The sequence below is a fragment of the Dendrobates tinctorius genome, unplaced genomic scaffold, assembly GCF_039654945.1.
Source record: "Dendrobates tinctorius isolate UK_male_01 unplaced genomic scaffold, ASM3965494v1 ptg000029l, whole genome shotgun sequence".
NCBI lineage: Eukaryota > Metazoa > Chordata > Amphibia > Anura > Dendrobatidae > Dendrobates > Dendrobates tinctorius.
The window spans coordinates 25,055,747-25,074,313 of record NW_027361697.1 but is presented as its reverse complement, the minus strand read 5'-3'; the positions used below and the strand labels follow the sequence as shown (position 1 = coordinate 25,074,313).

Genomic DNA, 18,567 nt, shown 5'->3' with positions numbered 1-18,567 from the left:
ATAGCCACTGTGTGTAGAGCTTGCCTCAAATCTGCAGTAGAATTCATTTAACTCTGCTGCCAGACTTCTGCTGGGGTTCACTATAGTGGGGTGGCTTTTATAATTGGTGACCTCTCTTAATCCTCTCCATGCAGATCTAGTATCTTTTGATGAGAACCTTTCCTCCACAATCTTTGCATACTCGTGTTTGGCTAACTTGATCTCTTTAGATTGAGCTATGGCCAGGACCAAGCAGACCACCCGCAAATCCACCGGAGGGAAAGCTCCTCGCAAGCAGCTGGCCACGAAGGCCGCCAGGAAGAGCGCTCCTGCCACTGGCGGAGTGAAGAAGCCACATCGTTACCGCCCAGGAACAGTCGCTCTCCGTGAGATCCGCCGCTACCAGAAATCCACTGAGCTGCTGATCCGTAAGCTTCCCTTCCAGCGCTTGGTGAGGGAGATAGCCCAGGACTTCAAGACCGATCTGCGCTTCCAGAGCTCCGCGGTGATGGCCCTGCAGGAGGCCAGTGAGGCTTATCTGGTGGGACTGTTCGAGGACACCAACCTGTGCGCCATCCAAGCCAAGAGGGTAACAATCATGCCCATAGACATTCAGTTGGCCCGCAGGATCCGTGGGGAGAGAGCTTAAATCTTCCCGGGTTTTTACACTATGATCTTGCTCATAAGACTCTATATATGCACACTTCTCTACAAAATTATTTTATTAGAAATATGTGCCTATCCTATATATCGTATAATAACAACTATAATCTCCATCTCAGCGATTGCTCATTTTTATAAGCAAGGTATGGCCTAAACCACAATGATATCATAAAATGGAGAAGGAACACTATACATTTCCTGCATTTTCCACGTATAAGCTATTTTTTGCTTTGGGGAGTTTACATGAAAAATTTAATGCAATTTATTTTTGAAGTAAAAGTTAATAATTCTCTTTGCATGAAAAATAAATGCTCCCATTAGACTTGCAGATTTCTTAGTGATATATCTGTACAAAATGATTTATTCTAATTTAATAATGGCATGGATTTTTTTTTAGAGCCTGAGTGTACACTGCTTCTCGTTAAAGCTGTAAAATATTTGTTGCCACTCAGGATTTCTCCAGATCATTATTTTACAAAAGGAAAACCCATTTTGACAGATGAACTCCAGTCATACTGAACAAATCACTGATACTCTATATAATAAGGCCTCCAAAGAGGTGAGCGTGAACTTATTACTATGGCAACCCAAATCAAAACACTGTTTTAGTGAAGATTTCCCTGTTTTACAATGCAATGATGATTGTTTATGATACCACTGGAACCGTATTCCACAAAGGTTCAAGAAATGAGCTGACAGGAGAAACTCTTTATAGACATTCTTCAATGGCATATTCTCAAATTATCTATTATTGGACAAACATAGGAAATAGGTTGCACAAAAAGGCGGCATGACTGACAAGCCGGTAAGATGAAAAATAGAAAATAAGTTTCATATTATTGTAGCCAGTTTATCAGGTCGATAAATGTTCAAGTGTCTCTTGCAAATCCGTTTCACTACAGGATCCAAAGTGCTAATATAGTTTATGCAGAAATAGATTTCTAATCGAAGCATTTGTGGACTTTAGCAAGGCTCGAGTCTCTGCTTTACAAAAACAAGGCTATCAATTTATTACTCTAGAGTTTGGTGAAAATATAGTAGCATTTTGTTTTATAGAGAAAGTTTCAGGAAAGTAATGAGGATGTAAATAATGGTGCAAAAAAAGAAGTTTTAGGTATGTACTTCTCTGGAAGGAACTTAGCATTATCAAAGAAGCACTCCTCCTCCTATCAAAGATTTAATCCTCTTAATATATTGCAATATTCATACTATGTAGCACTGTGTACATACAATTGCTCATTTTGCCTTTCTACCCAGTTACTTCTTCTCTATTCCATTAGGTCCATGACATCACATGACTAAAACAATAATGGGATAAAAAGTATTACCTACGCTGATGATGATAATCGAATGAAGAATCCAGGAGACGGAGGATTTTTCTATGCAACCTTTACTGGCTCTATCAAGCCAGAGCTGTCAATCAAAGAATGGGGTTGGAGATTGTTTCAAAGTCATCAGACTTCTTTATCAGGACAAAGGTGGTTTGTCCTGTTGAACAAGTCAGATGAGTTCAAAAGACATTGATAATAAACCGCACAGAAAAATCCTCGGTCTCCTGGAGTCTTCATTCGATTATCAATAGCAGCGTAGTTAGCCCATTTCATACCACTATTATTTTTTTTTTGTTTTGTTTTTTACCCGTGGGTCTGCAGCAGTTCTCTAAGCTACATCAGTCACTGTGTATCACACAACCTGATGAGGTTACCACCGCCTCGAATACTGTTAACCTCCATCACCAGATAAGACACTATAGCGTGTTTGCTGTTTTTCCAGCCTCCCTCATACCTCACGTTATTAAAAAGAGCATAGCCGATTCCTTCAAAGCAAGCTATATGTAGAAACAGGCAGTCTCTTTTTTCTGCATGAGTTATCCCCATCTTCAGTGCCTGACCCAGCTGCTCCACTCTCCCTCTCAAAGGGACTTTGCATTGAGTAGAATTGTAGTTCTAATGATGACTCATGCAGGGAAAAAAGACTTCCTGTAGCCCCATAGAGCTTAGAAGGATTCAGCTAGTCAGTTTTTCATCACATGATGTCATAGACCTAATGGAAAAGAAAAAAAATTAGCTGGGTAGTAAGGCAAAATAAGCAATTGTAAGTAAACAGTGCTATCCAATATGATAACCGTAATATACTAAGGTGATACAAATTTTGATGGGAGTGTTTCTTTAAGTGTTTAATTTCTTTACAATGCTACTACAGGAAAAATTAAAAAATGCACAATAAGCATTGTAATCCATGAGCTGCAGGGCCAGACACTTCAGGTGAGTTCTACAGGTGTAATTGTGAATTATGATGAGTTATTGGATTATTGGACTATAAATGGCCCATACTCTTCTTGTACAGGGGTTCTCTTCTGTCTGAGTGCACTCCTGAAAGCTGTCAATGTAATTTAGTAGCATGTTTAAAAGGACACTGTGTGCACAAAATGACTGTTCAAACCAAACTATAGGCACTTGGTGCAGCATGGCGTGACCAATCACTTAACTGCACCTTTCCTTCTGTTTGTTGTCTCTCAACCGCTACCACCCATTCTTTGATTGACAGCTCTGGCTTGGTAGAGCCAGAGTCCCTTTTATCCTCCAAAGTGAAGAATTTTCTTTATAATCCCTCTCATCTTATAATTTAAAATTTCTGGAACGAGGACTCCGCATAATTAAAGGGGTTATCCTGTTTCCAGATACTGATGTACTTTCCTCTGCATGGGGCATCAAAAATGGTGGGGATGTTAAATTTAAATCCCCCAGCAATCTGCTGTTACAGCCACTAGTCGTTGACAGATGTGTAGCTCCATTCAGTGTGTAGCAGCTACTTCTGAGTTCTGCAGAGCACCACCTATTCTCTTGAACATGATCGAATACTGCAAGATTTCTCTTGAAAAGGTGCTGTTTTACAGTACCCAACATCAGACACTACTCACTGAATGGAGCTGTGCATGGCAACCCCGTTCAGTGCGTTTACATCGTTCTGCCACTGGAGCTTATAACAGCTGGTCAATGAGAGTGCCAAGTGTAAGACCCCAAGTGATCTGATATTGATGAGAAATCCTAAAGATAGGTTATTAATACCTATTGCCCTGACAAAATCTTTATCTAAGAATGCTGTAAGAGGAAATTTAGTATAATGGCTTTCAAAATAAGTAAAGCATTTAAAATGTATAATTTAAACTTCTTGTCCACTAATAGGACAACCCCTTCTTAATCTGAATGCTTGCCCCCGTTAAAGTACAAACACTTATGCTCACCTCCTGTGCTGGTGTTGCTCCACTGGTCTAGGCACTTGTATTTCCGGAGCTTGTGTGAGGTTGTTACATCATGTGAGCCCTGTGCCCAATCAGCATCGGCTTCACTGTTCCAGCCTTCAGACATATTGAGCATAAACAGGAAGCCAGGGCTGCAGCTGCTCTATGACTTCCTCTTGATGTTCGATTTGTCCAAAGGCGGAGACAGTGAGGCTAGTGCTGATTGGACACAGGGCTCCTCTGACGTAATCACTCACATGAGGCTCAGGAACGAGAGAGCTGACATTGCTGGAATGGTGCCAGCAACAGAGGTGAGAATAAGTTTTTTTTAATGGAAGCAAACATTCAGATTGAGAAGTGGTTGTACTAGTGGTGGCAAGCCCCTTTAAATGAAGGGGTTGCCCACATAAAGCGAAAGTGTATCTTACATCCATTGCTAGGAATCTTACTGCTGGGACTCCCACTGATCACAAGAACAAAGATCCTGTGTCGCTCATGTTAATGCAGCAACTTACATTTATCACCTTTCCAGTTAAACATATTCCACTGTACAGCCTTTATAGATAAATGTATGACATTGTATAGCAAAGTATTTAGGCAACTTTTGAAAGTCTTATTTGGTCCATGCATGACAAGTTGTCTAAGTAACAAACTGTACTTAAAGGGAATCTGTCACCCCCCAGGGCGTTTTTCAGTTAAAGAGCCACCTTCAGCAGCACTGAGGCTGCATTCTGTGAAGGTGGCTCTTCTTTTTCTGACCCCTAGTAACGCTGAAATATCGACTTTTATAACTAGGTCCTCATACCTGAAATGTGTCCCATAGGTATGGTGTGTCCCCCTGTATCAGCCACCTACCATCCGTCATGCCTGTCCTGTGGTCTGGGCGCCGCCCACCATCCATCCATCATGATGCCCCAGTGCGCCGCTGCATTCTCCTGTTTTGAATGCCGACGCCTGTGCTGTGACAAGAGTTCTCGGGCATGCGCAGTGCGCGCTGCCCGAGAACCGATATCAGGCCATTGCACCTGCGTGTTGTGGAGGCCCCAGCCCCGCAGTGTATTATGATGTATTCAGGATCTGGGGCCTCCACAACATGCAGGCGCAATAGCCTGATGTCAGTTCGCGGGCAGTGCGCACTGCTACTCCTGCTACTAATACATAGCAGTAATATTTAGAAAAAGTACTATTATAAGATTTTGCTATGTATAGAGCTAATCACTGTGCTTAGCAGTGATGCCAATGTAGCTTGTGAGAGAACACTGAGTCCAGGGATTGACTGCAGCAGTCATGTACATTGTAATATTGACATCACTACTGCATCCAGTCAACAAAGATTGAGAACAGTGGCAGAGAGGCATCACTGGAGCAGAAGAGACTTAGTAAAGCTCATTTTATTTTTTTATCTAGGGCAAGCTAATAAGGATACAGATTTTTTTTATGGTAATCCCCTTTAAATTATCTTACTGTCCTAAATGAAATATTATAATTTATTTTTAGTTTTCTTTTTAACCCTTTAGTGATGGAGCCAATTTGCAGCTTAATGACCAGGCCAATTTTTACAATTCTGACCACTGTCACTTTATGAGGTTATAACTCCTGAACGCTTTAACGAATCCCGCTGATTCTGAGCATGTTTTTTCATGACATATTTTACTTCATGTTTGTGGTAAAATTTCTTCAATATGACTTGTGTTTATTTATGGAAAAAAAACAGAAATATGGCGAAAATTTTTAAAATTTTGCAATTTTCAAACTTTTAATTTTTATGCCCTTAAATCAGAGAGATATGTCACAAAAAATACTTAATAAATAATATTTCCCACATGTGTGCTTTACATCAGCACAATTTTGAAACCAAATTTTTTTTTGTTAGGAAGTTATAAGGGTTAAAAGTTGACCAGCAATTTCTCATTATTACAACAAAATTTACAAAACCATTTTTTTAGGGACCACATCACATTTGAAGTCACTTTCAAAGATCAATATGACAGAAAATATCCAAAAGTGACACCATTGTACAAACTGCACACCTCAAGGTGCTCAAAACAACATTCAAGAAGTTTATTAACCCTTTACGTGCTTCACAGGAACTGAAGCAATGTGGAAGGAAAAAATTAACATTTAACTTTTTTTTACAAACATTTTAATTCAGAACCAATTTTTTTACTTTCACAAGTGTAAAAAGGAAAAATGAACCATAAAATTTGTTGTGCAATTTCTCCTGAAAACGCCGATAACCCATATTTGGAGGTAAACCACTGTTTGGGTGCACGGCAGGGTTTAGAATGGAAGGAGCAACGTTTGACTTTTTCAATGCAGAATTGGCTGGAATTGAGATCGGGCGCCATGTTGCATTTGGAGAGCCCCTGATGTGCCAAAACAGTAGAAACCCCCAACAAGTGACAGCATTTTGGAAACTACACCCCCAAGGAACTTATCTAGATGTGTGGTGAGCACTTTGAACCCCCAAGTGCTTCACAGAAGTTTATCACAAAGCAATCACTGACCTCAGGGAGACCAGTCAAAGAAAACACTGTGGCAGCCGTCAAAGATGCTCAATCAGTGAAATCCTAGGTGCAATTCTCTCTGGGAAATACGAATATGCAAATAAAGTCTGTGGAGCCTCATTTAAAAGTCTCAAACACAGGACTAGCCAGATCTTCCTCCAGGCCACCCCTTGGCTGGGTCCTTCCCTGGAGGAAGATTTGGCTAGTTCCGTGTTTGAGACTCTTAAATGAGGCTCCACGGACTTTATTCACAGAAGTTTATAACACAGAGCCGTGAAAATAAAAAAATCATTTTTTTTCCACAAAAATGATTTTTTAGCCCCAAATTTTTTATTTTTCCAAGAGTAACAGGAGAAATTAGACCCCCAAAGTTAATGTGCAATTTGTCCTGAGTACGCTGAGGCCCCATATGTTGGGGTAAACCACTGTTTGGGCACACATCGGGGCTCGGAAGGGAGGGAGCACCATTTGGCTGTTTGAACACAAAATTGGCTGGAATCAATGTGGCACCATGTCGTGTTTGGAGACCCCTGATGTGCCTAAATAGTGGAAACCCCTCAATTCTAGCTCCAACCCTAACACATCCCTAACCCTAATTCCAACCCTAACCCTAATCCCAACCCTAACCCTAATCCTAATCCCTAACCCTAATCCCAACCCTAACCCTAATTCCAACCCTAACCCTAATTCCAATCCTAACCCTAATTCTAACCCCAACCCTAACCCTAATGGAAAAATGAAAATAAACATATTTTCTTTATTTTATTATATTTCCCTAACTAAGGGGGTGATAAAGGAAGGGGTTAGTTACTATTTTTTTTATTTTGATCACTGTGATAGAGTTTATTACAGTGATCAAAATGTACGTTGAATGAATGAAATCTGCCAGGCGGCAGATCTCGGTGGGCGCACTGCGCATGCTTCCACCATTTTCTTCCTTGAAGAAGATGGCGGCGTCCATGGAGAGGAAGAACGCGGGCCGAGGACCACTGGGAGGTATCGGGGGGATCGGGATCCTATTTCTCTCTCCTCTGATATGCGATCACATCAGAGGAGAGAAAAATTAAATGGCACATCAGACTTTTTTTTGCGGTCGCCGTTAAATGGTTACGGAGAAAATCCGACTTTGGGGGCGCTATACACTTTTTCCACGGCGCCGTTAATTAACGGCATTGTGGTTTACGTACCTTTAACTACCGCCGTTAAAAGGCATATCGGCGGTTGTTAAGGGGTTAAAAAATATGTCACAAGATAATAATGTTCTAAGAGAATTTGCATTTTGATTGTTCTTTTCATTTTATTTTCACAAAATAAAAATAAGTTCAAGCAATGACAGATCACATCTAAACTTGGTATTTCCCTTTGATTTTTGTCTAAGCTGCAGTTTACTTGTTCAAAATCTGACAAGGTCAATTTATATACTTATCCTCTGGAGAAAATGAGAACCAATTCCAATAGTGTAGTAAGGAAAATGTGTAACTTGTCAAGGAGTCACTGAGATCTTTAGATACAAAGTGCTACAAGTCATTATTAAGTGTGATGCATTCCTATTAGATAATGTCAGTGACCCTGCTTTATGTTACTACTCTACTAAGTGCTATGTGCAGACCACTGAGATATGACAGAGGCGGCCAAGAATGACTCGCCACCAATTCTCCAATATAACCCATATAAACATGCGCACAAGTATATACTGTAGCTTGGTAGAGATGTAATTTTATTTCAAGCGTAGACAATTGTCAAGATATCTGTCATTAATTATAAAACTATTTTGCTCTGATTGTTTATGAAGTTATTATTTTGTGACCATGCAGGGAAAAATATCATAGTTTCACACCATAAAAGATTGTGTGAGCTAGGTTACAGCAGGCATTATCTCTTTATTCCCTTTTGACTTATCTGGCAGTTAGAAAGTAAATGTAACCAAACCTTCTGAGCTCACAATAGAAATGAGATGTAGTAAATAATAATAATAATAATAATAATAATAATAATAATAATAATAATAATAACAATAATTAATATTATTATTATTACTACTATTAAATACAATATTTATTATCAATTATAATTAATAATAATAGCTGCGATTCTTATTTGTTTATAAGCTTTTATTGTACTATTTACTTACATTACAATAATTTTTGTGCCTTAATGGTAGGTTGGTGTTAAAGGGCAAATTGGAGGTCGGAGCTGAGTGAGCTTGCTTTTTGGTCAGACATGAGCAAACCTCTTCATATTGTCCAAAAATAACTTGGCAAAAAAAATTGACCAGAAATAAAAGCTTGGTGTATTACATGTAACTGATTTGTCATATGCGTCACCTGTTGTTTTTTTCAGAGATTTTTAAGAGTTTATTTACTATGGCTCTTATAGGGCTATTTTGAAGTTGATCGTGTGTCCCTAATTGGTTTTATTCCTATGGTTTATTAATAAGAAGAGTATGGGCAACTGGCTTGGTCATGGAAAGGGTAAAAAACAAATACAATCGTTCTGTTAATGGTCGTAAAACCTAACACCATGATTGGGTAACCTTTTTAATTTCAGCAATGAGCCTCTTTTCAATATATACGACTAAAGCTATACACACAGTATAGGACTTGTCCAAGATTGCAATTTAACACTTATGCATATGACAGATGGTAAGAAATTGATTGCTGAGGTCACTAGGCTGGGACCAACATTGATCACAAGAATAGAAGTCCTTTGAATTGAGACCACCATCGATCCTGGTCAAGTAACCAATGCCTTTGGATAAGAATAGTGATGGGTGAACCAGAACTGTAAAGTTCGGGACCGTACCGAACACATAGTGTTACAGTTCGGGTCCAGTTCAGGTTGTAAAAAAAAGCAGAAAATTAATGATAACAATTATAATTATACTTACCTGTCCAGCGATGCATCCTCCCATCCCGCTGTCTCCCTGCCGCATCGCTTTCAGGGTCCGCTCATTAAGTTCCGCCGGTATTCACTACACTCCGCAGTCTTTGTCTTTTTCCTGCAGTGTTCATGTTTTGATAAACAGCCTTGCTAAAGCAGACAGCTAGGGGCTGGTATTCTCAGGCTGGTAAGGAGCCATGGATATTACCCCCCAGCCTAAAAATAGCAGCCCGCAACCACCTAGAACCGCGGCTGTCTGACCAGCGGTGTTGATTTTACTGTCGATCAGAATCAGTGTTTGCCGTGCTGTCATGCACATGACTGCAGCAAACAACCAGTGTTCGGGGGGCTGAATGTGAACAGTACGTGATCGGTACAGACACCGAACTTTACTGTTTGGGTTGGCTCATCTCTACTCACAATCAAAGCAGTAGTGGATGGTGAGATATGAAGCCTGAAAGTCAAAATTTCAAAACATTGTTACCCTTTTGCTCATTACTGTTACTGGATTTGCAATCACGAATGTACTGTTGCACATTTTTCGCTATCAGTTTAATACTGCCTAGAGATGAGCGAGCACTAAAATGCTCAGATGCCCATTATTTGAACCAAGCAATTTATAATACTCGGATGCTCTTTTTGAGTAATGAGTATAATGTGAGTCAATGAGAAATCCAAGCATTTTCTGGCAGACCCTATGAGGAGGTCTTGGGGGCAAGAAAAATGTTGAAATGGATTGGAAAAGTGCTGAAAAGACGGAGAACAGCATGGGAAAGACCTCGGGAAGCATCTCTGCCTCCCAGATCGCTGCTAAAAGCAATGATGTCACACTTTTACTCCACTTTAAGGAATGATGATAAAACATTCAAATTCAACGAGAAATTGGAGTTTACAGAAAAAAATGTTAATAAATATTTTTTCCTGTATTATGATTTGTACATAAAGCAAAATTTTAAAAGGATATTAAAATAATAATAATTTAAGTAAACCAAAATGAATTATTTTATTAAAAAAATTGGAAATGTCAGTGTAATTTATGAAAGAAGAAAAAATTGCCAAAAATTAGGGATTCAGAGAGACTCAGATACACCCGGTATTAGACATAAAGGAGGACCTCATACACATTCTGTTCAAATCCTGTCAAAAATTACAAGCAGGGTCATCCATACAACCTTGAAAGCACCAACTGTAGTGCCTCATTTAAATATTGTGAACAAAGTGTAGTTGTGTTGCTCCTACACTCAAAAAAGCTCTACACACCAAATGGAGTGCCTCATGAAAAAAATTAAGAAAGTGTAGTCGTGGTACCTCTACACTCATAAAGGCTTTGCACAAAGTGCAAAGCCAGTAAAAAATTATAAGCAGGGTCATCCAGTCATTCATAAACCATAGAAGGCAACAACTGACGAGCCTCATTCAAATATTGAAGATTAAAACCATTTTATGTACTGCTGTCATCTGGTGGTGTGAAAAGTTAGGTTTAATCCAGGCTTCATTGTTATCAAAGTGAGCCTAAAAGTACTTTCTGTTGACAGGCGAAAGCACCTGTCTGATATAACCCCCTACCGGTGGCTCTAAAAACTCGCTCAGACAAGACTCTAGTGGCAGGGAACCACAATACCTCCAAGGCAGAGAGGGACAGCCAGGCATTGCTTGATCATCTTCAAAACGTTTCCTTCCTAGTCAAAAAAATCCGGTCATCAGGGCATGGATTCTGGGAGGGTGTGATAAAATTGGCCCATGTCTTTGACAGTGTACCCCTGCCTCTGCTATATCTGATGTGTGTCTCCCTTGTCTCTACTCCTTGGTTGGTCAAGGAAGCTTGCCCCCTGCTGCTAGCGTTGTCTGATGGGAATTTTTTCAAAATATTTTCCACAATGGCCTTTTGGTATAGCACCATTTTAGAAGACCTCTCGACCTCGGGAAGAAGAGATGCAAAGTTCTCTTTGTACCATGGGTCTAGCAGGGTGAACAACCAGTACTCTTTTTTGTACAAAATGAATGTAACGCAAGGGTCATGGGAAAGGCAGAGGTACATAAAGTCAGCCATAAATGCCTGGATTTCTACATCCAACACTTCCTTGTCTCCACCATGATGACTACTTTCCATCTCCTCCTCCTCCATGCCTTCCTCCTCACTCCCCTCCTCAGTCCATCCATGTAGGACAGACAGGATGAAGCTTGTGTGGATTCTTGCCTCTTTTGCGCAAACAGCCAGATCCTGTTTTCTTCCTCTTCCTCAGCCTCCACCTTTTCATTTTGTTACCTAATACAGTGGGGAAAAAAAGTATTTAGGCTGGTTTCACACTTGCGTTTTTTTTTGCGGTATTTTAGCGCTAAATAGCGCATGCGTTTTTTTTCCTATACTTTGCATGGGATGCGCTTATGTGCGCATACACATGCGTTTGTACGCGTTTTTCCGCTCATGCGTTTTTTTGCGGTATGCGCTCGGGCGCACAAAATGCATCCTGTTGCATTTTTTGGGCGTCCGACTTGCCTCAAAAAAACGCATGCGCGCGCAATGCGTTTTTTTACAGCAAGACACCCATTATAAGTCTATGGGTGCGCATATGTGGCATTGGCATGCTTATGTATGCTTTTTTTGCACATGCGTTTTTTTGTTAACCATGGAATTTAGGGGTTTGGGTTAGAGTTAGGGTTAGTTAAGGGGTTTTATTGTTAGGGTTAGGGTCAGGGTCAGGGTTTGGGTTAGGGTTAGGGTCAGGGTCAGGGTTAGGGTTAGGGTTAGGGTTAGGGTCAGGGTTAGGGTCAGGGTTAGGGTTAGGTTTAGGGTCAGGGTTAGGGTTAGGGTTAGGGTCAGGGTTAGGGTTAGGGTTAGGGTCAGGGTTAGTTAGGGTTTAGGGTTTGGGTTAGGGTTAAGTATGGTTTGGTTAAGGGTTAGGGTCAGGGTTAGGGTTAGGGTTAGGGTCAGGGTTAGGGTCAGGGTTAGGGTTAGGTTTAGGGTCAGGGTTAGGGTTAGTTAGGGTTTAGGGTTTGGGTTAGGCTTAAGTATGGTTTGGTTAAGGGTTAGGGTCAGGGTTAGGGTTAGGGTTAGGGTCAGGGTTAGGGTTAGGGTTAGGGTTAGGTTTAGGGTCAGGGTTAGGGTTAGTTAGGGTTTAGGGTTTGGATTAGGGTTAAGTATGGTTTGGTTAAGGGTTAGGGTCAGGGTTAGGGTTAGGGTTAGGGTCAGGGTTAGGGTTAGGGTCAGGGTTAGGGTTAGGGTTAGGTTTAGGGTCAGGGTTAGTTAGGGTTTAGGGTTTGGGTTAGGGTTAAGGGTTAGGGTTAGGTTAAGGGTTAGGGTTAGGTTAAGGGTTAGGGTTAGGGTTAAGTATGGTTTGGTTAAGAGTTAGGGTCAGGGTTAGGGTTAGGGTTAGGGTTAGGGTCAGGGTTAGGGTTAGGGTCAGGGTTAGGGTTAGGGTCAGGGTTAGGGTTAGGGTTAGGTTTAGGGTCAGGGTTAGGGTTTAGGGTTTGGGTTAGGGTTAAGTATGGTTTGGTTAAGGGTTAGGGTCAGGGTTAGGGTTAGGGTCAGGGTTAGGGTTAGGGTTAGGGTCAGGGTTAGGGTTAGTAAAGTCATGGTTTGGGTTAGTGTGAGGGGCCACCTAATGTTTGGAAAAAACGCAAACGCGGTAAAAACGCACTAAAAACGCATACAAACGCATAAAAACGCTGCATTTTTTTCATGTATGCTCATAAAAATGCTTGAAAAAAACGCAGCAGTTGTATGCTTTTGTATGCGTTTTTTCAATGCGTTTTTTTGCGGGAAAAACGCGCTGCAAAAAAAAGCAAGTGTGAAATTAGCCTTAGTCAGTCAGCAAAAGTGCAAGTTCCACCACTTAAAAAGATGAGAGGCGTCTGCGTCATCATAGGTAGACCTCAACTATGGGAGACAAACTGAGAAAAAAAAATCCAGAAAATCACATTGTCTGTTTTTTTTTTCATTTTATTTGCATATTATGGTGGAAAATAAGTATTTGGTCAGAAACAAAATTTCATGTCAATACTTTGTGATATATCCTTTGTTGGCAATGACAGAGGTCAAACGTTTTCTGTAAGTCGTCACAAGGTTGCCACACACTGTTGTTGGTATGTTGGCCCATTCCTCCATGCAGATCTCCTCTAGAGCAGTGATGTTTTTGGCTTTTTGCTTGGCAACACGGACTTTCAACTCCCTCCAAAGGTTTTCTATAGGGTTGAGATCTGGAGACTGGCTAGGCCACTCCAGGACCTTGAAATGCTTCTTACGAAGCCACTCCTTCGTTGCCCTGGCGGTGTGCTTTGGATCATTGTCATGTTGAAAGACCCAGCCACGTTTCATCTTCAATGCCCTTGCTGATGGAAGGAGGTTTGCACTCAAAATCTCACGATACATGGCCCCATTCATTCTTTCATGTACCCGGATCAGTCGTCCTGGCCCCTTTGCAGAGAAACAGCCCCAAAGCATGATGTTTCCACCACCATGCTTTACAGTAGGTATGGTGTTTGATGGATGCAACTCAGTATTCTTTTTCCTCCAAACACGACAAGTTGTGTTTCTACCAAACAGTTCCAGTTTGGTTTCATCAGACCATAGGACATTCTCCCAAAACTCCTCTGGATCATCCAAATGCTCTCTAGCAAACTTCAGATGGGCCCGGACATGTACAGGCTTAAGCAGTGGGACACGTCTGGCACTGCAGGATCTGAGTCCATGGTGGCGTAGTGTGTTACTTATGGTAGGCCTTGTTACATTGGTCCCAGCTCTCTGCAGTTCATTCACTAGGTCCCCCCGCGTGGTTCTGGGATTTTTGCTCACCGTTCTTGTGATCATTCTGACCCCACGGGGTGGGATTTTGCGTGGAGCACCAGATCGAGGGAGATTATCAGTGGTCTTGTATGTCTTCCATTTTCTAATTATTGCTCCCACAGTTGATTTCTTCACTCCAAGCTGGTTGGCTATTGCAGATTCAGTCTTCCCAGCCTGGTGCAGGGCTACAATTTTGTTTCTGGTGTCCTTTGACAGCTCTTTGGTCTTCACCATAGTGGAGTTTGGAGTCAGACTGTTTGAGGGTGTGCACAGGTGTCTTTTTATACTGATAACAAGTTTAAACAGGTGCCATTACTACAGGTAATGAGTGGAGGAAAGAGGAGACTCTTAAAGAAGAAGTTACAGGTCTGTGAGAGCCAGAAATCTTGATTGCTTGTTTCTGACCAAATACTTATTTTCCACCATAATATGCAAATAAAATGAAAAAAAAAACAGACAATGTGATTTTCTGGATTTTTTTTTCTCAGTTTGTCTCCCATAGTTAAGGTCTACCTATGATGTAAATTACAGACGCCTCTCATCTTTTTAAGTGGTGGAACTTGCACTATTGCTGACTGACTAAATACTTTTTTTCCCCACTGTATAGGCTCGAGGGGAGGCTGTTCTGGGTAGTATCTCCCTGCCTTAATTTTTCCTCCATCTTCACCTAGTCTGCATGCAAAACTTCATGTTTAATTGACAGCAGCAACTATTTAAGTAGGCACAGAAGCGGAATCGCTACACTGACTATGGTGTCTATTATTATTATTATTATTATTATTCATTTTTATAGTGCCATTTATTCCATAGCGATTTACATGTAAAAAAGGGCATATATAGACAAGTACAATAAATATGAGCAATACAAGGTACACACAAGTCCAAAAGGAGAGGGGACCCTGCCTGCGAGTGCTCACAGTCTACAGGGATGCGTGAGGATATACTAGGAGAGGATAGAGTTGGTCATGTGGCGGTTCAGTAGACTGAGGATCACTGCAGGTTGTAGGCTTGTTGGAAGAGGTGGGTCTTCAGGTTCCTTTTGAAGGTTTTGTGGGAGGCTAAAATCTGATGAGTTGGGGTAGAGAGTTCCAGAGTATGGGGAAAGCATGGGAGAAGTCTTACATGAGGTTGTGGGAAGAAGAGATGAGGGGACTAAAGAAGGAGATCTTGAGAGGATCGAAGGATGCATGTAGGTAAGTACCGGGAGACCATGTTATAGATGTATGGAGGACAGGTTGTGGATGGCTTTGTATGTCATAGTTGTCACCATCTTTGTGGACTCCTGAAATGTTGGAGAACCACACAAATGTCAGACATCAATGTCCACACATAAGTGCTGAAAATAAGTGCTGATGCAGCGTATTTTGACCAGAAGCTCTGGCTAATATGGGTGCATTTTAAGAAAATGCTAAACTACCAAGTTGAGCATATCAGCCAAGTATGGTACGTGTGTGAGCTTGCCAAGCTTCACAGCCGCCACCAGGTTATGGCCATTATAACACACGGCCATACCGGGTTCAGTGGTAAAAGCCACAGATCTGGCTTGCCTGTTATTCCTTCAAGTAACTCAGCCGTGGTGTGCGGTATGTCTCCTAGACAAATTAGCTGCAGCAGATCATGATGTTGCTTCACTGAGGTAATGCCGCAGAGCTTCCTGCTTCTGGTTGATGTGCACGATGTGCTCTGAGATAACACATCGGACCTGGAGGATGAGGAGCAGCAGTAGGGGGCACAGGAACTGGTGTAAGAGGTGGAAGAAAGCCTGATAGAAATAGGGCCAACAATCCTCGGCGTCGGGAGCACATGTGCTGTGCTTGGGTTGTATGCGGCCTAAGCCTCCACAGTGTTTACTGCAGAAAACAGAAAAAGGTAATGCTAGCTCACCATTGAAGTACATAGAAATCCAGTGTTCATCACTCGTGTCTGGCAAATGTGAGGAAAGTTCCAGCTTCTGGTAAAATCTCAAAATGATTGCTTGCTGACCATCCTGTCCACAATTTTTTAATTGTTTTTGATAGAATAAAGATCATTTTGAAATTTTACCAGAAGCTGGAAGTTTCCTCTTTCCTCACATCCACAATATTCACCCATTGTGCCACCAGAGAAATGTAGCGTCCCTTCCCACAAGGGCTTGACCACGTGTTGGTCATTAAGTGGACAATCTCAGTGACCACATTGGTAAGGTCATGGGTGATGTTCCTGGTCACATTCCTGGACATGTGGACACCACACAGGGAGAAAAAGTGGCAGCTAAGGACCGACTACCAAGGGACACCTGCCGCCAACAAGCCTTAAAGGCAACATTTCCATGGCAAGTAGCCTGGAAATGTGCCAGCTTAGCGTTTGAGCCTGTGGTGGGTGGCTGGAAACTTTATTTTTAGTTCCAAGGCCTGGGGTAGGGACAGCTGAATGCTGTGCTGGGTCAAGGATTTGGAAGTGCCTCATGTTGGTGCATCAGAATGTGAAAGGCAGGTGCGTTGCGGGATGCATCTAAGCCAGTGTTATGGACAGAGGATTGGGAAGCATCTTTGCACAGGGGAAGAGACAGTGGTGTTACACGCTGGCACCAGTCGTAGACCCAGGTGTTCGGTCCACCAATTTGGGTGCTTAGAAGACATGTGCCTGATCATGCTAGTGGTGGTAAGGCTCTTAGTGGTCAGGCCCGTGCTGATCTTGGCATGGCACAGGTTGCAAATGACCACTTTTTGTCTCAGAATTCTCTTTAAAAAGTGATGAAAAGGAGGTTTCATTGAGGGGTTAAGGACTGTTGGAGCTATTAAATTCCCCAGAAGAGTTTTGGGTAAGCTCCTAGTTTGCTTTTCTCCTATTATTTTGTCCTCTTTTAAAATTCCTCAATGTTTACCTAATTTTTCCTCAAAATATGAGTATTGGCGGTAAATTTGGTAATGATGGGGACGTCTTCTACAATGCTAGAGTCTGTAATTTTATTAGTTTTACTTTTATTTTTATTTTGGAGTAGATTTATCCCTGGTAGATTTTCAACTGATTGTTTTACCTCCATTAGATTACTCCTGTCATAACCTTTGTTGACAAATTTAATTGTCAATAAATCAACCTCCACATTGAAGTCCTGGCTTTTTGAACAATTTCTGTGCGCCCAAATATATAGACTTTTTGGAACATTGATGAGCCAGCTGGGCAGATGACAGCTATCCATTGAAATGTAGTTGTTGGAATCTGTATGTTTGTGGTACGTGCGGGTATGAATGGTTCCCTCCTCCTATATTTAAATCTAAAAAGTTTATGGATTTAGTGCTTGTTGTTATGGTGAAATTTAAAAAAGTCATTTTTATTAATTTCATATATAAAATCAGCTATTAATTCAGGGCCTCCTGACCAGATAAAAATGATATAATCAATAAAACGCTGCCAGAGGACCAGGTTCATAAGTAGTGAGTCGTTTTTATATATAGTTTGCTGTTCCCATCTACCCACATAGAGATTAGCATAACTCGGTGCAACCCTGGTCCCCATTTCAGCTCCCCATTGCTGGGAGTAGTAGTTTGCCTCAAAACGAAAAAAATGTGGGTTAAAAGGAAAAGTATACAATCCGAGATAAAAGAAATTTGGTCATTTGGCAAAGTATCAAACTAGTTTAAAAAGTATGTGGCTGCTTGGCAACATTTTTCATATTGGATCACAGTGTAAAGTGAGGTAATGTCCAACGTGCCTAAGACGTAATTCTCCTGCCATTGAATTCCCTTTAGGATTTGTAAGATGTGTGTACTGTCTTTTAAATAGGAGAGCAATAGAGGAACTACCTTTTGTTGATGTCAGTCCAAATATTTGGACATGTTGGCAGTAAGACAGTGGATGCCAGAAATCATTGGTCTTCCTGGGGATCAGTTAACTGCTATTTCAGCATTTTATATGACTCTATATGCATTTATGACATACATTTAATTCTACTAACCAAATGTTTGAACACCATTTGGGAGTGTTATATAACGCCAAAATCTATTGCAGAGCATGTAACACTCTATGGGTGAGTAATTGAATCCAAAAAAATGTGTAATCGCTTTTAGACAGTGTTATATGCCAACGAAATGTATCACAAAACCTGCAATAGTTTATGAATAGTTTTTTAAATACAGAAAAATTTTCAATTTTTTTTGGAGTGTTATGAAACTGAAATTTACCACAAAGCACGCAATACTCTGAGTAAGAAATTGAATACAGAAAATGTTTCAACACTTTTTGGGAGTGTTATATAACACCAAAATGAGCAGCACAGCAGTTAATACTCACTGGGTGTTAGGCGCTGGGATTCTCCCGCTGCACAGGATAGATCCCAAGTAGTGAAGTATTCGGACTCGCTGTACTCGTTGCGAGTACCTTCTAATTCTTGGGTACTCGTAACGAGTCCAATGTAAGTCTATGGGAAATGCGAGAAATGGGCTGTGTGTGTGTGCTGGGCAGGGCCTGTGAGAAGACTGTGCCGAGCTGTGCGGGACTGTGCTGGCCTGTGAGAAGACTGTGCCGGGCTGTGCGGG

General features: G+C 41.3%; 1 protein-coding gene across 1 annotated transcript; it reads left to right on the top strand.

Moving 5' to 3' along the window:
• The first annotated feature begins 217 nt into the window (after window positions 1-217).
• On the top strand, window positions 218-628 carry LOC141086027 (histone H3-like). Its single transcript, XM_073571761.1, has one exon. The coding sequence runs from the start codon at window positions 218-220 to the stop codon at window positions 626-628; it is 411 nt and encodes a 136-aa protein (XP_073427862.1).
• Window positions 629-18,567: the final 17,939 nt, after the last annotated feature.

Bases quoted from the DNA above. Each gene is read 5' to 3' on its own strand.
- LOC141086027 (XM_073571761.1), top strand. From the start codon at position 218: ATGGCCAGGACCAAGCAGACCACCCGCAAATCCACCGGAGGGAAAGCT.